Genomic DNA, 26,973 nt, shown 5'->3' on the forward strand with positions numbered 1-26,973 from the left:
TTTGCCTGCAGTATGGGATCGTGCTGGATGCAGGCTCGTCCCACACCAACCTCTACGTGTACGAGTGGCCAGCGGAGAAGGAGAACGACACGGGGGTGGTGAAGCAGGTGGAGGTGTGTAAAGTTGAAGGTAAGAGGGGAAAAGGAGCTGGGGAAGGGGCGTGGGGTGAAGAAGAGATAATGTAATAAAAGGGTGAGGGAGGAGAAATCTAGAGGAAGAGGTCAATGGCAGAAACAGTGTTACATCTGTGAGATAATGTAAATCTCACTGCTTCGCATGGGGAGCTGTGTGTGCCTGACCTTCCTGGATCCACTTTTTCCTTTGTTTTCAGGGTGCTTGGAATTAATTGCTTTTTGGAAAGAACTACACCAAGGAATGTACTTAAATAAATAAAATGTCTGCATGCACTCTTGCTGAAGTGCTGATGGATGCAATGAGGACAGCATGGTTTGCTCTTTTTCAAGGCTTCTGTGCAAGCTATGCACAGGGCTTGTGGCTCAAGGTTGCTCAACTTATGCGTGCCATGGCAGTTTTTTTATCCCATTTAATTGCTGTGTAGATACTGTATGGTTTAGGAAGGCATAAATTAAGCCCAGGGTGCACACAAGGAGGAACAGTACAGACCATCATGGATCACTGTTTCTGAGGTGCTGTCAGACCTGCCTGGGATCTTTTCTGGTCTCTGCAGTGCAGGGGAGAGCCCTACTGCTACCAAGCTGCTGTGATGGCTGCTCAGTGCTGCAGCATCCCACGGCATGAGCAGCACACTGAGCACACAGCAAGCTGGAGCAAATGGGGCTCCACTGGTCCTGGTACAGCCCAGGGAACCAGGGGCACATGGCAGAGAGGGACAATGATTCTTTCCTTGGGTTAGCATAAGACACAATGGCTGCAAGACACCCAGTGTTGTAGTGTGAGTATAAAGTACACAAAGAAATGACAGCATGTGCCCCCAGAGGAGCCAGCATAGAAGGGTCAGGGATTTTCAGGCACAGATCCAGGGTACACCCAGGCAGACTCAGAGAGGAGATTGCAGATATTCAGGGCATGCTAAAGAAATGGCTTGTCTCAGCCCTCATTGCTAGTTCCTAGCCTGCTTTGCAGAGAAAGGGTGGCAGGTGCTGGGCTCTGTGACCACCCACTACCTGCACTGGGCTCAGCTGGTGCTGCAGGATTTCCAAAGCTCCCCAGAATGGGGTGGATGAATCTGATTGTGCTGCCTGTGATCCTGTTTAACACACCTGCTCATGACAGCATTCTGGGGTTATGCCTGGAGTCTGAACAATAAAGTGTCTTTATTTCTTGCAGGCCCTGGGATCTCAGGTTACTCCCATGCCACAGAGAAGGCAGGTCCCTCTCTGGCACAGTGCCTACAGCAAGCAAAAGAGGTGATTCCCTCAGCACAGCACAAAGAGACACCCGTCTACCTCGGAGCAACAGCTGGCATGCGGCTCCTCAGGTACTGCAGGGCGTCCTGCTCTCTGCAGGGCTGCACCAGGGATGTGCAGTGGGGAGCAGCCCTTGGACCTACTGCCAGCTCACACTGTGCCCCAGTGCTGGCACCCTCCTCTGCTGCTGACCTCTCTGGGCCCCGGGTCCCCTGCACTTTTCCATTGCTTCCCCACTCACTGCAGCCCTCCATCATCTCCTGCACCACAGGCAGCACAGAGACAGCAGGAGATCAGCAGTGCCCAGGCTGATGCCTAGGCATCCCCACAATAAAGGGATGCTCAAACAACCCCACAGTCTGGCATTAGGCCTAATCCTGGATTTCTTTGAGCCCAAACATGTTGTAACTCCCCACAGAGGGCCATCAGAGGCTAAGGTAATTTTATAATCACATCCTCCTTTAGTTACAATTTGTGATTTTCATGAGGGTGACCCAGACCTCTCTGGCTAGGACAGGGAAATGATCTTTGGTATATATTGGCTGGGAAATCTTCCTTGGGATGTCTTCTGGATTTCTTCTCTAATGGTGACAGTAAAGAGTAAGAGGAGTCTCCACAGTGCAATTCCTATCAGGACACATGCTACAGAACCAGAGCTCTGCTCTCTGCTCCAAGTACCTACCACTCTCAGCTGCAGGGTCTGTAAGTGTCAGAGCTGATGGCAGCTGTGCTGCCAGGGTGTGACAGAGAGGACCATGGCCAGCTAAAGCTGATAACTCCTATGAATGACCAATCTCTTATCACTTACACTTGGTGGGGAGTTGCAGCCTGCCTGCTCAGAATGAAGCACATAGGGAGCTGTCAGCCAGAGTTACTCCATCCTTTCTTCCATTCATCCAGGTTGCAGAATGAAAGTGCAGCTGACAAAGTCTTGTCCTCAGTAGGAAACACACTACGCTCAGCTCCCTTCAACTTCCAAGGTGCCAGAATCATCACTGGTCAGGAAGAAGGAGCCTATGGATGGATCACCATTAACTATCTTCTGGGCAATTTCAAGCAGGTAGTATATCTACAGCAAGCACATTTGAGTCATTGGCTTGCAGCACTTTGTTAGTCTTGCCTTGCAAGAAGGTGCCACAGGCACTCTCCCCCCTTGTAAGCCATTGACAGGGATCAGGAAGCTGCACATCTTGCCTCAGCAGTTGCTGTGAGTATCAGGATGTGGTATACCTAGTGGTATCAGGATGCACCACTATAGTCAGGCTTCAAGCACTGAAATAAAACACCAGCATCTTCAATAATTTTCTTGGGTACAGCATCCTTCTCACTTCCTGATCTAAAATATTTCTGTTTCTGAAAAGTTTGACTATGGTTCTTTCCTGTTGAGCTTATAAATCTTCTGGGAGCTGAAAAAGTAAGTGGACTGTTTTTTCTCATAGCAATGGTATTAGATTTCATATTCTTTGCCCTCCTGCAAACACTTGGACATGATCCATTTTCTATATTTACAAGCTTGCATTTTTCTTATATCTTGTTCCAGCTCTCATCTCATGCCCCCTCCAGGACTTCCCATGTTTCCTGTGTTCTCTGCTTCTGCTTCTCTCCTCATAGTTCTTCATCTTTTTCATTTCTCCAAAATAAATCTTGCCCATGCCCAATATATCTGGTTTACTTTGATTTTTTTTTTTCCCCAAGTCTGGCTGGAAAAAGCTTCTACTCTCCCTGAAATCCTTAAGTGAGACATCAGGAGCACTAGACCTTGGAGGAGCCTCCACACAGATCACCTTTGTATCAAAGGAGCTCTCTTCTGAGTCCCCAGAGAACCAGCTCTACTTCCGTCTCTACGGCAAGGATTACCAAGTGTACACGCACAGCTTCCTCTGCTACGGCAAGGACCAGGCTCTGCAACAGAAACTGGCCATGGATCTACAGGCAAGTACCTCTACACCTGTAACTGACCAATCCTGCACCCTGCCAGCTTTGGGAGACTGGTGCTGTAAAAGCTGGTGTGTCCCAGCTCACCTCTTAGTCAGGGTTAGGGAAAGGTCATTGCTCTGCATGCAGACTGGGCATGAGGTGCCCAAGGACACTCAATACTTTCAAAAGCACTACCAATTTGAGATGCCTTGATTCTTGGGCATGGCATAGCAAGAGAACTGCATTTAACTGAAGAACTCGTTTTAGTATCTCTGAGAAACCCAAATCAACAGCACAGCTTTACAAATTAAACTTAAAATAATTTGCCCAGGGTCCTATAGGGAGGCTGTGGCAGTACCCACATCTTCCCCTCCACAGCCAGTGCCTTAAGGCCTTTGACCTGATGTCTGCACCTGGATGTGATGTATTGTGAAAAGTGCCACCCTTCCTTGTGGTCCTTTCCCAGGGTGTTATTCTAGAGCAAAGTGTAACAGCTTGGATTGATTTTTACTTTCAGACCATGGAGAACAGCGAGTTCCCTGACCCATGCTTTCACAAGGGTTATGAGAGGACTATAAATATTAGTGATTTCTTCAAAAACCCTTGCACATCAGACAAGAAAAAGCAATTACCTTTCAGCCAGCTGTACATAAAGGGAGAGGGGGACTATCAAAAGTGCCGAGAAAACATCCAGAAACTCTTCAACAAAAGCAGTTGTCCTTACACCAGTTGCTCCTTCAATGGGATATACCTACCTCCATTACAAGGGGATTTTGGGGTGAGTCTTCATTCATTCTTCAACTCTCTGTAATCCAAAATGTCAGAAGAGCAGGAATTCAGAGTAATGCTTCATGACTGAGGCAGGAAATCATTTACAAGATGGTTTTTTGGATATGGAACTACAAAAGCAGTTCTGCATTTGCTGTGAGGACAGACAAGTTAAGAGCTACCCCAGGACATACTGGCCTACCAGGACTGCAGTGTTCCCATTCTAACCCATCTCCTTGGGTTTACTCATTTTTTAAGCTGTCCTTCCTGCTGTCCAGCAGCAGAGGCAGGAGAGCCTGGTGCAGGCAGGAACACTGCTTCTGAAAACCTTGTCTCCTGAGGTCAGTGGTGGTACCAGATCTGAAATTCACCAGCAGTGTCTGAGTGCTATGAAACCAGTCAGCTCACCTGGCTCCTTCCCAGACATGATGAGGACACAGTGCACACACTGAACACACATTATGTGTGACACCACGCTGACCATCAGTCCTAGAGCTGCAAGAGCTGCTCAGTGATTGTGAGGCTTTCCAGGGAGCTGCTAAAACAATCTTGCCCTGTTCCTAAGCTGCCTCCTACCTATCAGATACTGGCCATGGTCAGAGATGGGGTTTCTGGACTTTGGATTACATGATGGGGCTCTGCACAATCCTTCAGACCATCACTTCTGCTCTTTGTGGTGATATTGGTTGCACACTCATCTCACTCAGCTGCCAAAATGGGACCATGGCTGTGACTGCAATCAGTGTTCACTGTGTGCCACTGGCATGTGTAAAGGAGAGAGCTCACTGAAGCTCCTCAGGATATTGTAATTCCTACCTCCACCTCTCAGCAGCTCTGAAACATGTCTCAAAATGACATTACTCTTGAAAACATTCCTGCTCTTATGTGTGTGATGTTGCTTCTTATATTTCCCTATCTATAAATAAATTAATTTTCTTTTGTGGGATTTGTGGCCTAGTCAGATTAAAAGAATCTTTCTCCTTCAGGCTTTTTCTGCATTCTATTTTGTGATGAACTTTTTGAACCTGACCAGTGAACCAAACCCCCTTGCTCTGAACAAAGTGACCAGCACCATTGAGAGCTTCTGTGCCCAGCCTTGGCAAGAGGTGAGCTGTACTTGTTGTAGTACTCTGGGGCTGCTGATACTTTTCTGTAGGATAAATGGCTGGGGTTGATTTCCAGAGCAAGATGGGGAGATCTCCCCAGTACCTGCAGTGGATGCTCTGGCACGAGCTGGAGCAGTGGGAAGGTTTGTTTAACAATCTGGTGATTTTCTCCTTCCCTAGGTGAAGACAGCATATCACCACATCAAAGAAAAGTACCTGAGTGAATATTGCTTCTCTGGAGCCTACATCCTCTCTCTCCTGGAAAATGGCTATGGGTTCACTGAAAATAACTGGCAAATGATCCACTTCCTTGGAAAGGTGTGTTTCATGGTGGGGTTGGCTCTGCCCCAGCAGTTCCCTGCAGCTCCTGCCACACAGCCTGGCCCTGTATCCCCAGGGGTGCCAGTGCTCAGGCAGTGCCTAGGCAGCCTCACAGCACTGACTGTGCTCTTGTGTTTCAGATTGGCAGCAGTGATGCAGGTTGGACCCTGGGCTACATGCTGAACCTGACCAACATGATCCCTGCAGAGGAGCCAGCCAGGCCCCCTCTCTCCCACGGCAGCTACGTGGGGCTCATGGTGCTGTGCTCCCTTGTGCTGGTGTCTGTGCTCCTGTTTGCCTGGCTTCTCTTCCACAAGCCCAAGTGCCTGCAGAAGGGGATTGTTTAGGAAGAACCTGAAGGAGAGAGGAGCCATGTCATCCTGGCTGCTCAGGGCTAGGAGACCCCAGCAGAGCAGGCTGTACTGCAGAGTCCCTCTCACTGAAGCTACTGACTGTACAACAAGGGCATTTATTTCTTCTGAATCACACTTGCACTGACAGATGTTGGGACATCAGGCTCGCCACCTTCTCTGCCAAGGACAGACAAGCTCGTGTCTCCTCCTTGAATGAGTTGTACTTTCATTCAATGAAACTTTGCTGCTTGTTGGTTTCTGCCTTGTGCACAGCATTATAAAGAGAAAAGTGGCAGCAATCTTTGGGAGCCAGTGCTCCTGCAAGGGTTATCTCAGGGTCACACATCCCACTGAGCTCTTGGGAGCTATCACAAACAGGGTGATCCTGCTCCTTCTCTGCTGAAGGTGCCCCCAAGAGCCCTTTCTGCACCAGCACACCTCTGCTCCCCTCCCTGCACCCTGAGCTCTCACAGCCCTACAGCTGGCACAGCTCTTGCACCTGGTTGGCCCCTGAAGGTGGGTCAGGCTCCCAAATGCCCCTCTGGGAAAAGAAGGGATGAGGACGAAGAAACTGAGCATGCTTGTGGTCATCAGCCCTTAGCTGGGCTCTGTTGGCAGCTTCTTTTGCAGGTGGCAAAATGCCTTTTTCCCACGTCTTCCTGATGTTGTTGCTGGACCAAAGCTGGCTCACTGTTGCACTGAGCCATTCCCACGTCCCTAAGGTACATCAAGCCTCAAGCTCCCAGCCAGGCACTGCTGCTTTTTGTAGGCAGAGCTTGTATGGCCCAGTTTCCTTGGCCAGTAGTGATTGTTTATGCCTGCAGGGACTCTGCTGTTGTCAATGTGCCCTCAGGTGTAGACCCACTAAAGCAATCCAGGGCCAGTGTGCTGATAACACAGCAGCCTCCACTCTAGGGAAAGTGTTCATTAGTTAATGTTCCTGTAGGCAGCTGGCAGCAGTTAACCAGCACAGATTGAACCACTCTTCCCACCAGCAAAATTAGTGAAGGTTTGCCTTTCCTTTCCTCATAACACAGGCTTATCCTAATGGCCATAAGACCCAGGGCTTGTGAGTGCCCATACTGCAGCCCATCTTCTAGCACACAACTAGGACAATGCCACTGACTGAGTTTATGAGTCACTTTCTTCCCTTTTTCCATTTCTTGGTCCAAAAAAAAGAGAGGTAAGTCAGAAATCCATTTTTGTGAAAACACTCAGAAACCACTGGTGCCTGTCTACCTCCCGCAAAATCTCAGAAATCTCTTCTCCTAATGACCTGTAAATGTGGAGGCAAAAAGAAAGCAGTTGTTATAGAGAGGAAGGCATAGAAACACACCTGTTTCCCCAAGCAGAGGTGTAGGCAGTGTGAAGGGGGTCAGGATGTGCAACCCCAATAATGCCTTCTCCTTTAGGCAAGCACAAACACAGAGCTCTCCCAGTCTGTCCCTCTGCACAGTCCAGGCTGGAAATTGTCACCCAGTTACTTCTACTTCATGCCTGGAAGTAGAAGCCCTAATATATTGAAGGACCTAAAGGTAAGGGAAAAACCTACCCTGTCCTAAGATCTCTGGGCAGATCATTGTTCTTCCGAAAATCTGTGTCTTATTTTTCTCTGAATTGGCTGGCATCAGCTTCTGCTGGACCTTGTTCTGCCCATTTATAAAAGACTGAGTAATTCTGCTATTAAAATCCCTTTTTCCTTGTTGGTGCTTGCAAGTTGTCATTATATCATATTAAATAGATTGGTTTTCAATCTGTAAAGTAGTCTCTGCTGACCTCACTTGTAGTTTGGACTCCAGTTGTTTTAAAAGTTTTACCTCTTTCTGAAACATGGACACCAAAGTTTTCAGCAGGTAGTAGAGTCAGCAATAGTGTATATGTTGATCTATGCTCTATGCTCACCACTCACATATCTGTGGTCCAGGTGAGTTCACTTAACAGAAAGATTTTAGGCTTTTGAGTGCAGCTGGACTATCACAGCTCGACCTTTTTCTCCAGTCACTGTGTTTCAGAACAGCCTTTGTCTCACATCCTACATCCCTGTCTCTCAATATGAGCCATCTTTCCTTCTGTGTGGCTCCACAGAAACACATATTATTCAAAGATTATTGCCCCAAACAGATTATCCAGTTCAATCTGCAAATGACCCTTCACCAGCTGTGAGTCCATTGACCAGTTGGGTTTTTTTTCTCAAACACACTGCAATGTCAGAATTCAGCTAGGGATGCAGTCTTCCTTCTGTTGTTTGCAGCAAAGATAGGTAGATGAGAGATGCACTGCAGGTTTTGGCCATGGCTGGAAGGCATGCAGGAGAAATGTGTGATGAGAGTTGCTTCTGCTGCCCAGACAGCCTCACTTGCAGCACACCCCATCACATGGCACCTTCCTTGCAAAGGAGCCTTCAGCAGAGCAGATGCCCTGGAGAAGCTCCCCAGGTGAGCTGGTGCCTCCATCCTTCCTGTGAAGAGCATGGAAACCTGCAGAGTGACAATTCCTCTCCTGAGACCTCACTGGGGATCTGGCAGCTGCTCAGTTGTGTCCATGATGAGAACTGGCAGATCCATTAGGACATGTCAGAAATGGATGCAAAAACTTCATGTGGAAGTTGGTGTGGAAAGAAAGCTTGTGACAGTCTGCTCTTCTTGCCCATGCTAAGTATTTATGTCAAAGGAAAATGTCAAATATCTGGGAGAAGAGATTTTACAATGTTTTGTATCATCATTGCAAATCCCATGGTATTAATATTGTTAGCTCCTGATTCTGGAGCCAGGTGAGCAGCTGTTATCTTCACTTGCTCCTCCTGTCTTAATTATCTCACTTTTTGTTTTGAGTTTTGCAGTTTTTTAAAGCTTTAAATGTGACTTGAGTGCAACCTAAAGGGCCCAAACTAAAATAATGCAAAATATGTCATGATATGTCACAACCTTATGACTTTTAGACCCCATTGGCAAGTCAATCTGTCCAGGATAAGGACTTCTAAGGTGAAGCAGCCTGAGGCCCCAGGAATTGTTTGATTGAAGGCATCTTGTCAGGATGAGACCATTGCATGCCACTGGCTGGTAGTGAACATTCACAAAACAGCCTGTGATTGTTTTCTCTCCATCTCTCCTGTTATTGCAGGGCTTTATTCATGGAGGATACTCAAAATCCTAGGCCAAAGAGATCAAGTTTATGAACATTCATTTCTTGGTCTCTGTGTTGCATCTCATCCAGCAGCATTCAACTCAAATGTGTGCTCCAGAGACACCCAATGTGTACATGAAGACCATTAATGATAGTGGAGGGAGTTTCCAAATATGCCAGTAATAATGTATCATTTCTCTTGTTAATACGGTTGATCTGCCTCACTGATAATTATCTGTGCCTTATTTCTAATTTGATAGCTTCTGGCTTTAATTTCTAGACACTTTCTGCTTTGTCATTTTGCTTTTCCTGGGTAAAGCATCTTTTAACATCACATGCTCATGTCTATCACATATTTACTCACTATTCAGCTGTGCTGTGCTGCCAAGACTCCAGACCTTGGTCTCTGCTGAAGAGAGATCTCTCCTGGGCTCCTTGGAATCTCTGAGATGCAGCAAGGTGGGATGAGTGTCTCTGGTTTGGGTTCAGATGTTGATTGGTCCATTTTTGAAGAGGTTCCTTGCAGAGGGATTTGATAGCTTTGCAGGGTGCAAGAGCAGCCTGGTCTGGCTGGGACTGATGACCTCCATGAGCTCTGCCATATTCAGCCAAGTGTGGGGCAGAGCTTTCAGAATTTGTCAGAAGAGAGAGCCTGGGTACCTGCAGCACCCACACCTCTTGCAGGAAAACTGTTCCCCACCACAGGCTCTAAGTACTTTCACTCTCCTCCCTGATAAAGCTGCCTCTCCTCTGTGCACAGGTGATTTCTCCAGCCCTACAGCAGAGCACAGTGGGGCCTCAGCTTGGAAGAAAGCTCTCAGAAGTGGGGACATCACCTCTGCACTGGAAGGCTGATTTGAAGTGTTGGCACCGGCCAGGGCTTTCCAGTTTGTCCCAGAGCAGCTCTGGGCCGGGCGTGTGCCCCTTCATTCTCCACCCCAGTTCTTCCCATGCTCTGTGCCAGGCAGGATGTGCAGGCTCTGCAGGGCTGCCAGCTTTGTCACAGGCTCTACAGCCTGTTCAGGAGGGAACACTGAGGACAACAGTCTCTGCCACCCAGGCCATGTGTTTTCTTTCCGTGGCCCAGCCCTGAAGAAATGGATCTTTGTTTTGATGCACACACAAGCCTCTGTATGCTTATCATAATAAAGACTTCTGAACTGATGCCAGAAAAGTTTTCATGCTGTTTTCCAGAAGATGGGAGCTTGCCAGTAGTGGAATGGAGCTTCTGGCACTAAGCATGGAAAAGTCCCGAGATGTGATTTCCTCTCTGCCAGTTCCTTGATGTTCTCCTGAAGTTCCCAGTGGATGGGTAGCATCCCCTCCTGGTAGAGAAAGGCACTGTGGTCTTTTCCAGGCTCTGGGCACCTCACACAGGTTGTCTCACTCCTGGGAAGCATGCTAATGCCCAAACCACATTTTTCTTTGCCTTAGCTTCATCCTGGCCTCCTCAAAGCAGTTTGTGAAATGGACAGAATCAGTCCTCTGTCCTCATTTTCCCTCTCCCTCCACCAGGCAGCCCCACTGGCATCATGCTGGCACTGCAGCCCACCTTCCCAGCCCCCTAACAGGTGAAGGACAGTAATCCTGTGCCCCTTGCTCACAGGGCTGCATGGCTCTGTGTGCAGCCACAGCCACAGCTCTGCCAAGGCAAACAATGCTTGTCATAGTTGTTATTTTTCTTTCAGCATGCACTCCCCACAGTTCGCTCATTCTTATAGTTATTGGCTTGAACTTTCCTCAAATTTTCCAATCTTTCTCTGTTAACAATATGGCCAGAACTAAAGTGAACCCATCAGATGGAGTCTTTCCATGGCAAGTGCCAGCAGAATCAGCTCCTTGCTGCCTGCGCCCATCAGCAATGTAACAGTGGGGGGACAGGACTTGCATCCACATTCCTCTCACTCTCACCACAGAGTATTCCTGCTCCCCTTCTTTCTCCACTGCCTCAAGGTCTCTCCATTTTTGAACATCTGGGTGGGGGTGGGGGAGTGTGTGATCCATCCCACATGTATTAGCCGTATTTTCCAAATGAGGTCTTTATTTACTTCCTTTATTGTTTCTAAGTTCTAACATCTTCTATTGTTTGTTTCTGCTTTCATCGTCATTTTCAAACATGTTCAAATTTATTATTGAATTAAAGATCCATTAGGTTGTCATTTTCCTAGAATGTGTAAAGGCCATGCTAGGTCAGATCAAACAGGCAGTGCATTGGCATTCATCTCCAGCTGTGTGGTGGGCAAGGATTTAGAAGGATAGTTAGGGAAACAGGACAATCCTTTTCTTCTACCCATCAGAGGCTTAGGAAATCTCAAATTTTCTAAGATCAAATGATTTCTTCAAGATCTGATAACTGTGGGTGCCCCTGTTCTCCACATCTTATTCTCTTTTGCACTCATTTAACTTTCAGCTTTGATGATGTAATTTCATGGTGTCTTTTGTGCAAAACTATTTCCTTTTGTGTGCTTTAAACCTGCTGCCTGATAACAGGCTGCCTCCATCCCTGCACTGTGGATAACGCTGACTAACTCTCCAGACCTAGTAGTGTGTGAGATATGTTCTCCACCCACATGAGATTTTGCCCATGGCTCCTTTTTAGGTTCTAATGCTCTGGCGTTTCTTTTTTTACTTTTGTTTCTCATATTGGTGTTGCTTGCCTCCATAGGAAAGTGAGAGCTTTCCTCATGTGTCCCTTGGCAGCACTGCAGTTCCAGCTCTGCCACTGCTGTCCCAGGCTGCTAAAAGCAGCCTAGGAAGGGAAAGGGGAGGGTGAAACTGGCCAAGCATGGGGCTTGTGCTATTTTACTATAACCCTGTCTAACGCTCTCTGGCTGCCAACTAACACTGGGTAGTGCTGGAAACCTGCCCACAACTCTTTCACAGGGCCTTCATTGCTGAAGCCTGGGGAAAGAGCAGCTCCAGGGGAACGCAGCAGCCCTGGGAGCAGGGATGTGAAGGAGGTGAAGGCATTTCCCACTGCTGTTTGTGGGCTGCCAGCTCTGCAAAATACCACCAGGCCAGTCCTGCTGTAGAGACAAGAATTGTCCTACCATGCCCATGCTCACCATGCCACAGCTTCAGCTGCTTTGCCTTGGTTTCTGGCACGGGCTGGGAGAAGCTGCCACCTCCAGCACTGACTCTTGTTACCTGGCTACAGAGGATGCAATGTCATTCCTGCTCCTGAATGTGTGCTGCTTTCAGACTGGCTGACAAGCAGGGATGTGGGGGGATGAAGCTTAACTAGGAGAAGGTATTAATATGGTTGCTGTTATCTCTATATGTGGATAATATTTTTCTTTTTCTGCTCATGTCTTCCAAAGGACAGTTTTTCAAAAACAGGGGTTTAGGAGGGAACTGTGCAGATAGGGCAGAAGACCAAGAAGGCAAAAGGCCAAGGAGAGAAAGGACCACTATGATGGTGCTGGGGCAGAAGAATGTTGGATATGGGAAAGTCTGAGTAAGCCAAGTCATGAGCAGGCAATCCATGTGCCTTGACTGCTGTTTGCATCAGAGGCTATCAACAGCAGCTAGAGGCTATAAACAGGGACTCCCTGGTTTTACCACTGCTCTTCCTGGAAAACTGAGGTAGAAAACAGCAGCCCAAGCAGATGTGGAGAACAGGTAGGAAAGAACTGGGAGAAAACGCTTTGCTGGGTGAAGCAACCCTTGACACAGAAATTAGAGCAATGCAGCACAGATCCACAGAAGGCTGCAGGGAAAGCAAATGTTTGGCATGGCACTGAGTATCCTGGGCAGCACATTACTGATGGCCAGAGGGGCTCCTCTCTAGCACAGCCTGGATAGAGCAGAATAGCATGCTCGTGTTACCAAAGGGAACCTTTCTCTTGGCCTGTCCAGCCGTGATGGTAATTTTTTCAGCTGTTTGTGCTCATGCTTGGGCTCTGTATCAGGGTTTCTTAGTAAATACTTCTAGCTTCGTGGGGCAAGGCTGCAAAGCTAGGCTGCCTCTGGCACTGGGCAGAGTTCAGGGACCATGAGATGTCTGGTGCCCCCTGGGGTAAGCGTAGCAGATGGGCGGAGAGAATCAGCTTCCCCTACATCCAGAAAGAGTTTGCAACCCTTTGTTAGCAGAAGCAGGACATTTTCATTTGTCTTTACGCAGTTAAGCAGTGTCCTGCTGCCCAGTGCCCGTCAGAGCTCTTTCTCATGCCCGCTCCCAGAGCAGGGCGGGGTGACACCAGACTTTCGAGCGGAGTTCACCGGGATGGTCCCTGCTCAGCAGGCAGCTCCTGCATCGCATCTCACGCTGCTCTGCCCTCCCCCTGCACCGTCCAGCTCGGCAGTCTGGGCAGCCAGCTGCGGCGAGGGCGGTGCAGCCCGTGCCTCTGTTTATCCCGGGAGCGATGGGATCGCCGGGTGAGCAGGGCCGGGCACAGGGGCCGATCGACCCGCGGAGCCCCCGGCGGTGCCTCCTCGGCTTCCCCGGGATTTGGGGCAGGAGCGGAGGCGCGGCGCGGAGCGGTGGGAGGCAGGCGGGGGCCGGGCAGGGCTGCGGGAATGTGCGGGAGCGAGGCCGCCCCGGCGCCGTCGCCATCCCCCTCGGCTCTTGCCCCACGAGAGGGCTCGGTGACGGGCAGCCCCCCGCCCGCCGGCCCCTTCTCCTCTCCTCTCTTGTCCTTTCCTCTCCTTTCCCCCGCCCGCCGCTCCCCGTGCGCTTGGCAGCCCCGACGCCCTCCGCAGCCAGTTTTCCAGCCCTGCGCTTCTTCTGCGGTGACAGCCAGTGGCTGCGGGGCCCTGTTTGCTGTCCAGTTAATAAGTGAGCTGGAGCGGGGGGAAACTCGGCCGGGGCAGAGCGGGCTCGCCGCGGGCCGGGCGGGGGGAGCATTCCTGCGCCGCGGGGCCCCGGCGCGCCCCGCTCCCGCCGCCCCCCGCCCGCAGGTGCAGGGGGCTGGCACTCGGCAGCTGGAAAGAGCTGGTTGGAGTTTGCACTTTAGGCTCCCGGCGGGGAGGGAGCCGGGGCTGGGAGGATGGCGCGGTGGCTGCGGCCCCTCGTGGGAGCCCTGCTGCTGCTCGAGGGGGCGGCCGCCCTCAGCTTCCTCCACCATCGCTACGAGGAGCTGGTGCAGGCCCTGTTCCGCGTGCAGGGCCAGTGCCCCTACGTCACCCGCATCTACAGCATCGGCCGCAGCGTCGAGGGCCGGCACCTCTACGTGCTGGAGTTCAGCGACTACCCGGGCATCCACGAGCCCCGTGAGTACGGGGCAGGGACAGCGGCTCGGACAGACGGGCTGCGCTGGCACGCTGCGTGCCACGCGGCACTGCGGGGGGCTGGGTGGGGGATGTCCCTCTCCAGGCAGCGCTCCTGGCAGTGCCCAGGCGCCGGGCAGCGCCGTGTCCGGCAGGGACCCCGCAGCCAGCCCAGGGACGCGCTCGCCCGGCCGCACACATGCCCGTGCCGTGCGCTGTGCCTGCGGGAGCTGCAGCGCGGCCCAGGCGCGTACTTTGGACGGAGATCTGAGTTTTCAGCTCAGGCTAATGCGAGAACTCGGGCGAGCCCATCCCAGCGCCCCACCTGCACTCCCACACTCTCCCTCCCAAAACAGCGTTGTTCAGGCAAGGAGAGCAGCACCCTGTACTGCAGGGTAGTGACAGGAGAGAACGTGCTCGGCCCTTGCTCCTCCAGACGGCAAAGCCAGCAGGACAGCAAGCAGGGACCCCGGCTGAGAGGGCGCTGGGCTCCTGCCGCGCTCCCAGCGCCGTGGGCTGCCCCGGTGACGGGCTGGGCTCGGGGATCTCCACCTGCTGCCACGTGGAGCCTTGGCACAGTGGCCCCTTGAGCTGCTGCCTGTGCAGCTTGGAGATGCTGCCGAGCCAGACCTTGCTGGCAGCCAGGTGCCCTGGGGGGCTGAGGAGAGCAGCACACAGGGGGGCTGCACACGGGGCTCCCTCACATCCCTGCCTTGTGTTCCTGAGCTGCAGATAAGGACAGAGCTCTCCCTGCTTTCTGCAGCATCGTTTGCCTTTCCAGGTCCTGGTTGATGTGGTTAAACTCAGGGCTGGTTAGTGCAGACAGCCTAGTGACATGGAAACCTGCCAGCAGGGCTGTGCAGAACTGTGCCCCCCTCAGTGGAGCAGCCCCCACAAACCCCACAGCACCCCATAGCTGGCAGCACTGCACTGGGGGCGTACAGCTCCAGTCCTTGGCCCACAGTATCATTTTCAGGGTGCCAGGAGGTGGGATGGGAGCTTTCCCACCTTGGCTACCTCTGTGACAGCCCTGTTCAGCACTGGGAAACCTGCGTGGCACTGAGGGCATCTGGGGCACCTCCGCAGAGCATCAGGCGCTGGCTCAAAGCACGGAATGAGCAAAGGGCACTGGCAGTGCTCCGCTGGATTTTAGACTTGCAGAACCACATGAAAGCAGCTGGAAGGGCTGTAGGAGATGACTCAGATCGCCCCTGCCCCAGGCAGGCAACATGGACCTGTGGCCCTGCATGTAGCATGAGCCACTGTCAGGCTGGCACTTTCAACCTAGAGCATGAGGAATTTGGGAAACTGTGGATTTCCTTGAAGGACATGAAAATTAACTCTGAAAAGCGAGCCCAGAGTCAGTGCAGTAATTAGAGCTTGTATGTCCATATATATAAAGTTTAGGGGTTTGCATACTGGAAAAGGCTGACAAATCCTGCTGCAGACTTGAACAAAGCAGAGAATCCTTGTTGAAACCTTATTTTTTTAAAGGCTGCAGATATGCCCAGGATTTTTCTGTATTTTTAATAACTGGATTATCTAACTCAATCAGTTCTCGTGTCCCTGAAATCTAACAAGATCAAGGGTATGTTGCCCACCTCTGGTGTTTTGCACTGAGACACAGCAATCAAAAGATATGGAAAAGCAAAATCTTTAGCTAAAATTAGACCTTTTTTTTTTTTTAGTGCCACAAAGTACAGGGGCTTTTGCAAGCAGCAGCTCACCATCTCGGGATGTGATGCCTTTTATCTCAGGGATCCTGATGGACATCATACCTGGCAGCAGGGCTCACACTGCCACTCTGAGTCCAATCCCTGCTGGTGCCCAGAAAGCTCTCAGTGCAATGGGAGTCTCAAGATCTGTCAAGCCAACATTTGTAACAACACCCTTTTTTTTCCTGACTCTTTCATGTGACAGTCAGGCTCCCTTTTTAATTTAATTCCCCTCTTGTCTTTTATTCTACCAGTGCTGGCTCCAGCCTGCAATGTGACATTTTATTTTCCCACAAGTAACTGTTTTAAAAGGACCTCTGGGAAAGCACAACCATGTTCTGCCTCTCCTTCAGCAAAGCAGCAAGTCCTGTTCCAGGCACTGTCTGCCTGTGGTCTCCAAGTCTGTATTTTGAGACCTTATTTTAGAAAGTCAGTGGCAAGAGACCTTTTTGGTCATACTGGAGCTGCCTGAGGGACAGTTTTATCCATATTCAGCTCAGCTGCTGAGGGTCTCTCCAGGCTCTTTTCCCTTGAGGGTGAGGGGGGCCTTAACCTTGACCTTGGAGGGCAGGTAAAGGGGAAAGAGAGATGCAGAGCTGGGAATGTTCTGGCTCTGAGAGGCACTGAGAGCAAATGTAGAAGAGCAGAGCTGGGAGAAACAGTCTGTGCCCTCCACTGCCACCTACCACAGAGCTGTGAGGCCTTGGCAGCCTGGGGCAATCCTGCCAGTGCTCCCTGGTCCTTTTGTGCTGCCTTTCACCAACCCAAGACCAAACCATCAGCAAATACTCCTCCTGTGTGCTCCAAAGACCCAAAGCAACCTGGAGGAGAGTCTGAAGTGGAGCCCATATGGGAACTGTGCCACTCTCCCGCACTGAGGTTCATTTTCCAAGGGAAAGGTTCATTTTATACCATTTACTGGGTGTCCCTTGGGCTTGCCTGGGGCTCCCTGTGGGGCATTTGCTCTTCCCCCCCGTTCCAGCCCTGGCTGATGGCGTCACTCTCTTGCTCTCTCCAGTGGAGCCAGAGTTCAAGTATGTTGGGAACATGCATGGGAACGAGGTGCTGGGCCGTGAGCTGCTGCTGCAGCTCTCGGAGTTCCTGTGCGAGGAGTACCGCCGGGGCAACGAGCGGATCACGCGCCTCATCCACGACACGCGCATCCACATCATGCCCTCCATGAACCCCGACGGGTACGAAGTGGCTGCCAAGCAGGTACTAGGCAGTGATCACCTCCTCCAGAAAGCCCTTCAAATCCCTTTGGGATCCTCTTCACTGCAGCTAGGAGGGGGAATCCTTTCTCTTCATGCCCTGCCAAATTTGTCCTCGTCAACTGCTGTTGCTGCTTCTCACGTGCCTACCAAGTGTTCATCTGTCCTGCCACAGGTGACCTTGGCAGCTGATGGAGAAGACTTCCTATACCTGTCTTACTCTCCTAAGAAGTTATTTGTCACAGGAGGGTCATTGCAAATCCCGTGCCCTAGACTGGGAAAGTGACAGCTGAATGCTGCTGTTATAAGCAGGCAGGACATGAGAGATGGGGGGGGAAATAAGCTCCCTAGTCCTCCTGAAAAAATACACCCATTTCTTTGTGCTACTAGACTTCAGGGAGATATATGTAGTTCTTTCAGCTAAAGCAAATTTGTCTTGTGGCTTACTTTGTCACTCTGGAAAATGAAGATACTGTTACTGATTTTTCCCTGTCAGTACCAATACTCTTTATTGTCCTGCCAGCAGCAACACATGTTGTAACTCATAGGCACTGAAGTGGTTTTACAATGGGCAATCTCTGCTTCTCTGATGCCCTCTGATACCTGGACTCACCGCTGTGATGCACCTTTGCCCCGCAGGGCCCTGACAGCAACGGGTACTTGACAGGGAGGAACAATGCCAATGGAGTGGACTTGAACCGCAACTTCCCTGACCTCAACACACTCATGTACTACAGCAGGGAAATCAGCGGGCCAAATCACCACATCCCTCTGCCTGACAACTGGAAAAGCCAGGTACCAGTCTTGGCTACTGTGAGGGCTACAGCATCCTCTTAGGGCGTCTCAGCATGCAAGTAAATACACTGTCCTTTGGCCTGCACAGTGCTTGTCTCCTCCTCTGAGCCTTCTGCCTGCAGAGAAATGATGCAATCCTGGTCCCATACCACAGCTTACATCTCTACCAGCACAGGCTGATATCACAGCCAGCTTGGGGAGCAGGCTGCAATGCACAGGGCAGCACATGCTGGCTAACACCTGTGCCTCAGGTTTTGGGGTTGTGCTGGGGGAGCTGCTTTGTGTATCAAGGCAGTTGGTGGAGAACAAAGGAAGCTGCAAGAGCTGCAGCAGACACATTGCAGGACAGGGTCTGACATGGCCAATCACACTACAGCCTGGCATGGAGCAGCTGCTGGCACAGAGGTCCCTTCTCCCTGTCTCCTTTCTTCTCCTTACAGGTGGAGCCAGAGACACTGGCTGTGATCCAGTGGATCAGCAGCTACAACTTTGTGCTCTCGGCCAACCTGCACGGTGGAGCAGTGGTGGCAAATTACCCCTATGACAAGTCGCAGGACCAGCGGTTCAGGAGCCACCGGCGCACGGTGAACACGCCTACCCCTGATGATAAGTTGTTTCAGAAGGTGAGCACACCACGCTGGGTGAGGACATTCCCTGGCAGGGTGCAGAGAGAGAGCTGGACAGGAGCTCTGGTCACTGTGTCATGCAGGGGCGGAGCCAAGAAACATGTTGGAAATAATCATTAGCAGACTACAGCTTTTCTGCCAGCCACTGGCTCAGCAGCCAGGTCAGGACAGTCCCACCCTGTGAGGCAGTCCCACCACAGGGACAGGCCAGTCTTGACCCTCAGGGACCCCCTCCTTGTCCATGCTGTGCTTGGGTTCCCCATAACCCAAATACCACTGGTATACTCAATAACAACTTGCTGTTCCAAAGCTGGAAGCTGCACCCAGCTTTGCCACACCATCCTAGGTTAGGGTTTTTTTTTTCCTAAACTGCTGACTGGGGGCCTGCTGAGACCAGGATAAGGGAGGTGGGTGCCCAGCAGGGGCTTTTGGATGGTGAAGAACAAGAACTACAACAAACAGCAAGAGCTTCAGGAGCATAGGCAGACATTAGGGAATGCATCAGTCTGAGCTGTAGTTTGTGCTAGCTGAAGGGTTTTCTTCAGAAAAAATTATCCCACTAAACAAATCCCAGTCACTACTTCCATTAGGAAATACCCACCACAAGAAAAAAGTAAGTCTGCATCAGAACAGTTAATGAGAAAAATAAGTCCAAGCTGGAGTTCAGCCTTCTCTGGAAGCAGAATCTGTCAGGACCTCCTGGGATCATGGCTGTGCTCAGACCCAGATGTAAAGAGGCTGCAGTCTGGGGTGCAGTCTAATGATACCCATGTGGCCTCAGGACTCAGAAATGTAGAGAACTGTTTTCCTGCTGACAGAATGATATTACACTGGAATCTGAACCATAATACAAGGGTGTAGAGTTTGCCTTAGAAAATGCAAATGCCAGTCTCCTAAACTTATGCAAAGGACTGGCTTTGGATGCAGCAGCCCAGTTTTAGCTCTGCCTTCATGTCTAAAAATAAACAGTAATCTTAATAAGGGCAACAAACAAATCGTTGCTAGAACCAGAAGTTGCCCAAACTCTTTCCTAATCCAAATTCCCCCAATACATATCTGGTACTTGCCAGGACTGATACTGTTTACTTTTCTTCCTATGCCTTTTGCCCCTGTTAGTGCCATTTGCTGTGGGGTGCCAAGTGTGCCTGCATAGGTCCAGTGCCCTCTGCTCCCCATTTTCTCAGCACGAGCAGGGCAGAAGCTGCTTGTGCCATCAGCAAGCTTCCAATTTGCCAGATTACTGTTCTTCCTCCTTCACCTTTATATGCCTACATCTTGTAGAGGCCCTGGCACCTCATGTTGTATTTTGTGGTAGTAAAATGTGGGAACTCTCTCCTGTCTGACTTCCCTGCCATGCTCCTCAGCAAAGGAGGGAGCATATTTTGTCCAGAGCCAGGCAGGTTCTCCAGCCATGTGGGGCTGGAGCAGTGACCACTGCTGCTCTCCCTCTAGCTGGCCAAGACCTACTCATACGCCCACAGCTGGATGCACCGGGGCTGGAACTGTGGGGATTACTTTGCTGATGGCATCACAAATGGGGCATCCTGGTACTCACTCAGCAAAGGTAAGGGCTGGGCAGGTGAGACCCCCCACAGCAAAAAGAGGTGACAGGATAGACAAGAAACCTCGGGACAGGATGGGTTGGGGAAGGACTGTGGCAATAGGATTATGCCCATTACTAGACACCATTCTGGTATTTGTGTTTCAGACCAGGAAATGGCTTGGGAGTACTTGAAATGGCTTGGGAAAGAGCTACAGAAATAACTAAGGTCTGCAGAGACTCATCCTATGTACTTCTAGACAAAGGAAGCATTCATCTGTTAGTGTATTTGCAAGTCCTATGGTGTAATTCCATCAATACCCAAAACTATGACCAAAGGGAAGGTAGCTGCTGGTTCCTGAAAAATCTTATTAAAAAAGGCACAATGAGGAAACTGAAAAATCAACTCATAAGGCTAGACAAAAGATTGAAGAGGAACTGGAAGAGATATATAGCCCCCCATGGTACCCAGCCTCCCTGGGCTTCTGAAGGCAAGTTGATGAATGATACAGCTGAAAGAGAGTTGGCAGCTACAAGGACAGGGCTGCATGGGTGGAGAAGGCTCTCGTTGCACTGTCATGCAGGGAGGAGGCTGAACCTGTGGTGCAGAGAAGGGGAGTGAGATGGTTCTGGTCAAAGGAAGACAGGCCAGGATGACTGGGACATGGGAACAGGAAGGGAGCCATGTCCTGGCCATAGACTGTTCTTCTCTTCCAGGCATGCAGGACTTCAATTACCTCTATACCAACTGCTTTGAAATCACCCTGGAGCTAAGCTGCAATAAGTTTCCCCCCGAGGAGGACCTGGAGCGGCAGTGGATGGCCAACAGGGAGGCCCTTGTTGCTTTCATTGAAGAGGTAAAGGGGCAGTGCTGAGGCCTTCACCCTTCTGCAGATCCCCATGGGCCCTGGTGCTAGGGCATCAATAGGTACCAGGTGGGGAAGGGAGTTGGTTGTGGGGCTCATGGGGTGCTCTTTGGGGAAGTTGTTGTGTCCTAGACTGGCTCTGGTGGGGACAGCTGGGATCACCAAGGGTGTAGGTAAAGGTAGGGCTGTTCCCAAAGCTCTGCCCTGCTCAGCAATACCTTGAACAAAGGAGGGGCCTTGACCCATCAGTCTGTCTCCCTGCCTGCAGGTTCACCAGGGTATCAAAGGGATGGTGTCAGATGAGAACAACAACGGCATTGCAGGAGCCGTGATTTCTGTCCAGGGAATCAGCCATGACGTCACCTCTGGTGGGTTCTTGCTCTGCTTACATGTCTGAATATGTGGGTGAAGTTAGGAGGTGAGGCTGTAATATGGGAGGCCATTGTTTGCTTCTCAAAGACACTAGCTGGGAGAAATATACCTTATCCTTATCCTTATCCTTGACCAGGGTGGGCTTGGAAAAGCCTAGGAAAGACAGAGGTGAGAACTGGAATGCAAACCTTATTGTAAAGGACTTCAGAAACTCAGCTCTTATTTTATTTGGGAGGGATTATTGAGGAGATAATCTACTCAAGTATTATAAGTATCTGCAAAGAGCTGAAACAGATGATAGCAAAGAACAATAAGAAAAAAGAAAGAATAAGATGAAAGACTGAAAGTTCATGCCAGACAAGTTTAGACTGAGAATGAAGTGCCAGTTTATCCAAGCTGTGGTTGTTTCTCCCTTGCTGGCCAATTTTAACCTCCTTTCCATGAACACTCTCCTCCAAGCAGACTGAACATTACAGACTGCTTGCAGAAAATAGCTGATATTACAGCTCTTCAGAGGTCAGACTGTGAAATCATTAAAGCTCTTCCTGGCTATAGGTCTGTGAGTCAGTAACACTAATATTTGGCACTTATTATGCCAACCTGCATAGGAAAGGGACTGTGGGAGAAATAACAGAATCACAGAACAGTTGGCTGCCAAGGGCCCTCTGAAGTCTCCTCTCTAGGTTGGAGCAAGATCGTCCCCAGCATTGGCTCTGATCAGGCACTGCTCCCTCCAGCCAATTCTCACTGACCCCAAGGATGGATATTTCACAGCCTAACTGCTGTCCAGTGCCAGGGCTCTACCACATTCAGATGAAGCTGTCCTCCCAGATCCACCCTGAAGCAATTTGCAATATCCATCCAGTTACATAGATGGGATTATACTCAGATTTCCAAAGTAATCCATAATGTGGTGTTACCTCCCTAAGCACACCAGAGCACAGTCTGTCAGAGTGCTGCTGGGGCTTTCTTATGCAGGGAATCGGGGAGCATCTGAGCTAAGGAGCAACTAAAACCTGCTAACCCAAACATGGCAAAATTGTGTAAGGCAGGAATTAGACTGTGTTATGCATAAGGAGTCAGACTGGAGCTGTGATTGTCCTCAGGTCTGCTGTCAGGCGGGTGCTGAGCTTTGCAGCCTCCCTAGCAGGCACAGACAATGCTGCTGTACAGTTCCCTTTCATTTGGCTTCACTTGCAGACTGATCTCTCCTCCATGGCACTAATGAGACATCACCTGCACTGCATCAATGTGAATCCAGCCTTGAGGTAGCCAGCAGATTTGGGAAATAAAAAAAATCTGGGTTTTGAAGGCTACACATCCTAGAGGAAATAACTCAGCAAGAATTACTGGAATGTATTTTGCTTTGCTCCCTGAGCATCCTGAGTGCTTTCTTTTCCTACCTTGTGTTCCAGGTGATATGGGGGATTATTTCCGGCTGCTGCTGCCTGGCACTTACACTGTCACAGCCTCTGCAGAAGGGTACCAGCCCCTGACAGTCACAACAACAGTGGGCCCAGCTGCACCTTCACTGGTGAGTCAGGCTGCATAGTCACAAGGGTTTCTCAAAATATCCTCACCCCAGGGAGAAAGAAATGTGGTGGGGGATGTCTAGTGAGCAGCAGAGAAAGGAGATAGGAGATAGGATGTAGAGCATTTCCAGTGGCTGTAGGTTATCTGTTTTGGCAGACAAGGCTCCACACAGCTCACAGCAGGGAACAGAAGGAAGACAATGCCCATGCCTTTGAATTCCTTACTGAGGCCTTGCAGCTGCACTGGGCTGCCATACCAGCTCCTGTGTCCTTCTGCCTCTTGGCCATGGGAGAACTCCTGGCTGGCTGGGACTGCTGCTCTTCAGCTCTCCCTCCATCCTCCTCCCTCTCCAGGATGAGATGATGTAGAGACAGCATCTGTTCCCTGAGGTTCAGTTATTCCCCCAGCTTTGTGGGTTTCAGCACTCTGCTATCATCTGCATTCTGCCTGGGACCAAACATGTTATCAAATTCATAGCAAGAGGCTGAAGTCTGCCTTTCTTTTTGCTGAGAGCACCGAAGACAAATGGGAACTGAGTGCCAACAAAGAACAGCCAAGCACCTTCAGGAAATGGAGTGCTCTTGACCCTGGTGTGTCTCCTACAGTGCCTTCTGAGGGCTGGCTGGACAACTACCAATTGGTTGTAAAAACAGTGGGTGGTGATCCCTGCCCCTGCTGTTGCCTTGTGAACATGGTGGAGCTGCAGATGCAGGCTCCTCAAGGGACCAGCAGGATCCCCCCATCTGCAGCATCCTGGCACATCATTTGCTTCACTGTATGTGCACCGGTCAGGCTCTGCTGTAAATACACTGTGGTTGTTCTCCCACCTTCCATCGCTTCATCCCACTCTGCCCAGCCTCTGAAGTTCTTCCAGAACTGCCCTCTTCTCAGGATTAGAAACCTTCTAATTTTCATACTAAATTTATTTATGGTCAGTTTATGCCTATTTGTTCTTATGCCAATGTTGTGCTTTAAATAGCTCCTTTTCTTCCTTGGTGTTTATTCTCTGGTGTATTTATAGGGAACTGTCAAGCCCAGTCCTTTGTTTTGCTAGGTTAAGCACCCAGCTCTTTGGGTTTCCTGTTCAAAACAGATTTTCTTTTTACAGTGTTACTGTAGAAGACTGATTTGTTCCATGATGGTCTGAATTTTGCATAGCTCCTCTCACAGCAGTCCTCCTGTTCCCATTTCTTCAACACCTCCCATACTCATTATTCACCCCATCCCTCCCCCAAGAAGCCCATACAGCCCCATTCCAGTTTTACCTTTCTGTATGGCCTCCCCATTCCTCATTTATCTGATGCTATGTTTTGCACACTCTGTCCCCTTGTCCTTCTTGTACCTGTTTGTGTGGCTGTAGTGGATGGAGGTTTCTTTCCCAGGATTTTTTTGCCTGGATCCACTGGAAGCACTGGTTACTGAAAGACTGATTAAGCTAACAAGATGCAATTGAAAAAGAACTGTCTGTCCTAAACCATCCTGTGTATTAAATATTCACAGAGATGCAAAGCAGTGCTATGTCTCTACTCTCTGATAAGAAAATGAGAATAAAGAACATAGCTCAGTCCCTTGCCATTCATAGATCCTCTTCCAAACCATCCTAGGATGGAGCAACTCTGCATGAGAAACATAGTTCATTGCTAGTACATTATCCATAGGAGGAAAAAAAATTTACAGCTACTTTAAGAGGTTAAAGAGTAAAGGAGCTGAGTTCCTTTAATAGTGGCTGAGACCCCTTATTGTTTGACTTGGCCCCAGAGCCAGGTTCAAAGGCAAGGGGCAGAGGCAGGTCCTGCAGACCCCTGAGCCAGCAGAGCACACACTCAGTGTTAAATGCAGTTCTCTTTGTCTTTCTCCAGGTGCATTTCCAGCTCAAACAAGAAGTGGTGAGGAAGCCTGCGGAGCGTAAAGCCTCAGGCACACGTATGAACAACAAAGCCCTTCAGAAGAAGGTAGTGCCAAGAGCCACCCGCCGGGGGACCCAAAGATGAGCACAGCTCATTTGGCTGAGAGCTGGGGAAGCTGTTTACATGAGGCCTGGCTGATGACTCCAGCCAGTGAACTTTCCAACAGTCCAGCATGAAACTAGCCCAAATTATTAGGTTATTAAACAAGGAAGTATTTAGTCCCTGAGCAAATTGTGAAGTCATTCACAACAAAGTGTGCCTGGGCTACAGTTCCCCAGGCAGTGTGTCTGTGTGTGCTGAGTTCTCCTGCACTTGCTCCATCTCAGAGAGCTCTGCTCCTTTAATTCCTGGATTGTTGCTACAGCCCATATGAAATGCCACTAGTGTATACCAGGGGTAAGAATCCAAGACTTGGTGTAAGCTGCACTCACAAACTGGGTCCATGAACATTAGTCCTCTGGGTTCTAGTGCCATACTTCTCCCTCAGGTAAGGACACTTGCTGCCTGCAGACCCCAGAGTCAGGGAAAGGCCAGTTTTAAAGCAGGCAGTGATGTGAGCAGCTCTGGACACAGCTTGAACCACATGCAGCCCAGCTATTGCTGACTGGTAACTCTTGGAGTTGACCAGATGGTTCAAGGTAATTTCCTGATCTTGATGTGCAGATGGGACTTTCTAGTAGCTGGTTTGGATTTTTTGTAGTCAGATAGACTGTAATTATGCATGCTGGCAAAAGCTAAGTATTATCCTGTCTCCTTAAGTCTTCAGACCCAAACCAGGTGGATTGCTCTATCCAACCCAAACTATTACTCTGACCACAGAAGCAACTAGGTGAGAACTGACAACTGGTGATGAGTAGAAGTCCAAGCCAAGTTATTTGGTTGTTTCTTTGAGACAAATACCCTGAACCTTGGTTCAATATGCAACTGGGCAGTGTGGATGCTTGATGCCAGCAGTGTGCTGTGCAGGTACAGCATAAGCTGTGTGAGTTGTAATTGGGTTAGGAAAGAAAGGATCCATAGTTCACTGAGGCAGGGTACTACAGGCTGAGGCTTCAAATGGCAGGTTTGGAGTGGAAGCAAGAGTAGAAAGAAAGCTGGTTATTTCCATGGTAAAAATATCTTAAGCAGGCAAAACCTTTCTAGTATTCTTCATTGAAAATAAATAACTCCAGAGGGGTAAACTGTACTGCCTATATGCCCCAGTGATTTCTTTTTTTCTTGGGTGGTTGTCCCAGTCTCCACCATACAGCCATCAGTTACTCTGTTTCTCTCCCTAAAGCCTGTCAAAAAAGTGTCCTCCAAACATTGATTTGCTTCTTCTCTTTTTGCATCTGTTCATTTCTTGTGAGCAACCTGTACCACCCTGCTGCAGAAACAATATTCTACCCTTCACTCCTACCGTCACATCCTCCTCTGTCTCTGCTACAAGTTGCTGGTGCCATTTTCAGCATTAGCAGCACACACACTCTTGTAGCTCTGCCTGCTAACAGAAGCTCTTTCTCTGTCAGCCTTTTCTTGTAAAGGCAAAGGAAGCTGTCCCTTGCAGGTTAATTATACAGGCTGTTACAAAAAAGTGCCCAGAATGGTAATGGGTAGTGCAGTCAACAGTGGCTGTGAGTGATTTTGGTCTGCAAAAACCAGTAGGATCTGGAGACACTGGCCAGTTCAGCAGTCACAGCCAAAGCCGAATTCCATTTTTTTTTTTCCCTGCGGCAGAAGGAAATTAAAAGGAATGACAAGGCTGAGATGCTCCAACTTCTGTGTGGTTTAACATGCCTTCCACTGGCCAAGCCCAGCAGCATCACTGCAGATGCTGGACCTTCCTGTTGGAAGCCACATGTCAGTGCGCATTCACCCAAGGAATTTCGTGGGGACATGCAGGCAGGACGAGGGAGAGCACCCTGCATGCCATGGCCTGGCCATATGCAGCACTTAGAAGGGTCTGCTGTCACCAAGTGTCCAGCCCATGTACAGGAAAATATTGCTGCCCCCAACTACAGCACTGCTGGCTGAGCTGACCACTGACTTCTGAGGATGTGTATAAAGCTGAGAGCAAGGAAAGAGCTCCCAGGGAGCAGCCTTCAGCTGGCTAATTCCACTGGGTGGTCTCTGGACAGGGTGGTGCTGAGAGCTGCCCGTGCATCCCAGCAGTGTCACAGGTCGTCTTGCTGAGCCAGCTGGCTGCAGGGTGCTCTTGTGTTGCCCTCTTGTGGTCCTAGAAAAT

General features: G+C 50.0%; 2 protein-coding genes across 4 annotated transcripts in view; both read left to right on the top strand.

The window, feature by feature from the left end:
- ENTPD1 (ectonucleoside triphosphate diphosphohydrolase 1) overlaps positions 1-6,108 on the top strand; it is a 29,501-nt gene extending 23,393 nt beyond the window's left edge. For both annotated transcript variants that reach the window (XM_056495045.1, XM_056495044.1), the window contains exons 3-10: positions 12-129; positions 1,309-1,459; positions 2,289-2,448; positions 3,084-3,320; positions 3,823-4,083; positions 5,060-5,179; positions 5,360-5,497; positions 5,641-6,108. In XM_056495045.1, the coding sequence (XP_056351020.1) occupies positions 12-129; positions 1,309-1,459; positions 2,289-2,448; positions 3,084-3,320; positions 3,823-4,083; positions 5,060-5,179; positions 5,360-5,497; positions 5,641-5,847 (1,392 nt within the window). In that variant the 3' untranslated portion in view covers positions 5,848-6,108. The remainder of the gene's footprint in view (positions 1-11; positions 130-1,308; positions 1,460-2,288; positions 2,449-3,083; positions 3,321-3,822; positions 4,084-5,059; positions 5,180-5,359; positions 5,498-5,640) is intronic.
- Positions 6,109-12,452: 6,344 nt separating this feature from the next.
- On the top strand, positions 12,453-25,940 carry CPN1 (carboxypeptidase N subunit 1). Of its 2 annotated transcripts, none has more exons than XM_056495156.1 (9): positions 12,453-12,597; positions 16,918-17,114; positions 17,750-17,905; positions 18,346-18,528; positions 19,984-20,095; positions 20,789-20,928; positions 21,206-21,305; positions 22,725-22,843; positions 24,702-25,940. In XM_056495156.1, the coding sequence occupies exons 1-9, from the start codon at positions 12,585-12,587 to the stop codon at positions 24,831-24,833; spliced, it is 1,152 nt and encodes a 383-aa protein (XP_056351131.1). In that variant the 5' UTR covers positions 12,453-12,584; the 3' UTR covers positions 24,834-25,940. The 2 variants fall into 2 exon arrangements, with proteins under 2 accessions (XP_056351131.1, XP_056351130.1); XM_056495155.1 differs by lacking the exon at positions 12,453-12,597 and adding an exon at positions 13,067-14,187.
- The last annotated feature ends 1,033 nt before the right edge of the window (positions 25,941-26,973 follow it).

The sequence above is a fragment of the Oenanthe melanoleuca genome, chromosome 6, assembly GCF_029582105.1.
Source record: "Oenanthe melanoleuca isolate GR-GAL-2019-014 chromosome 6, OMel1.0, whole genome shotgun sequence".
Lineage (NCBI taxonomy): Eukaryota > Metazoa > Chordata > Aves > Passeriformes > Muscicapidae > Oenanthe > Oenanthe melanoleuca.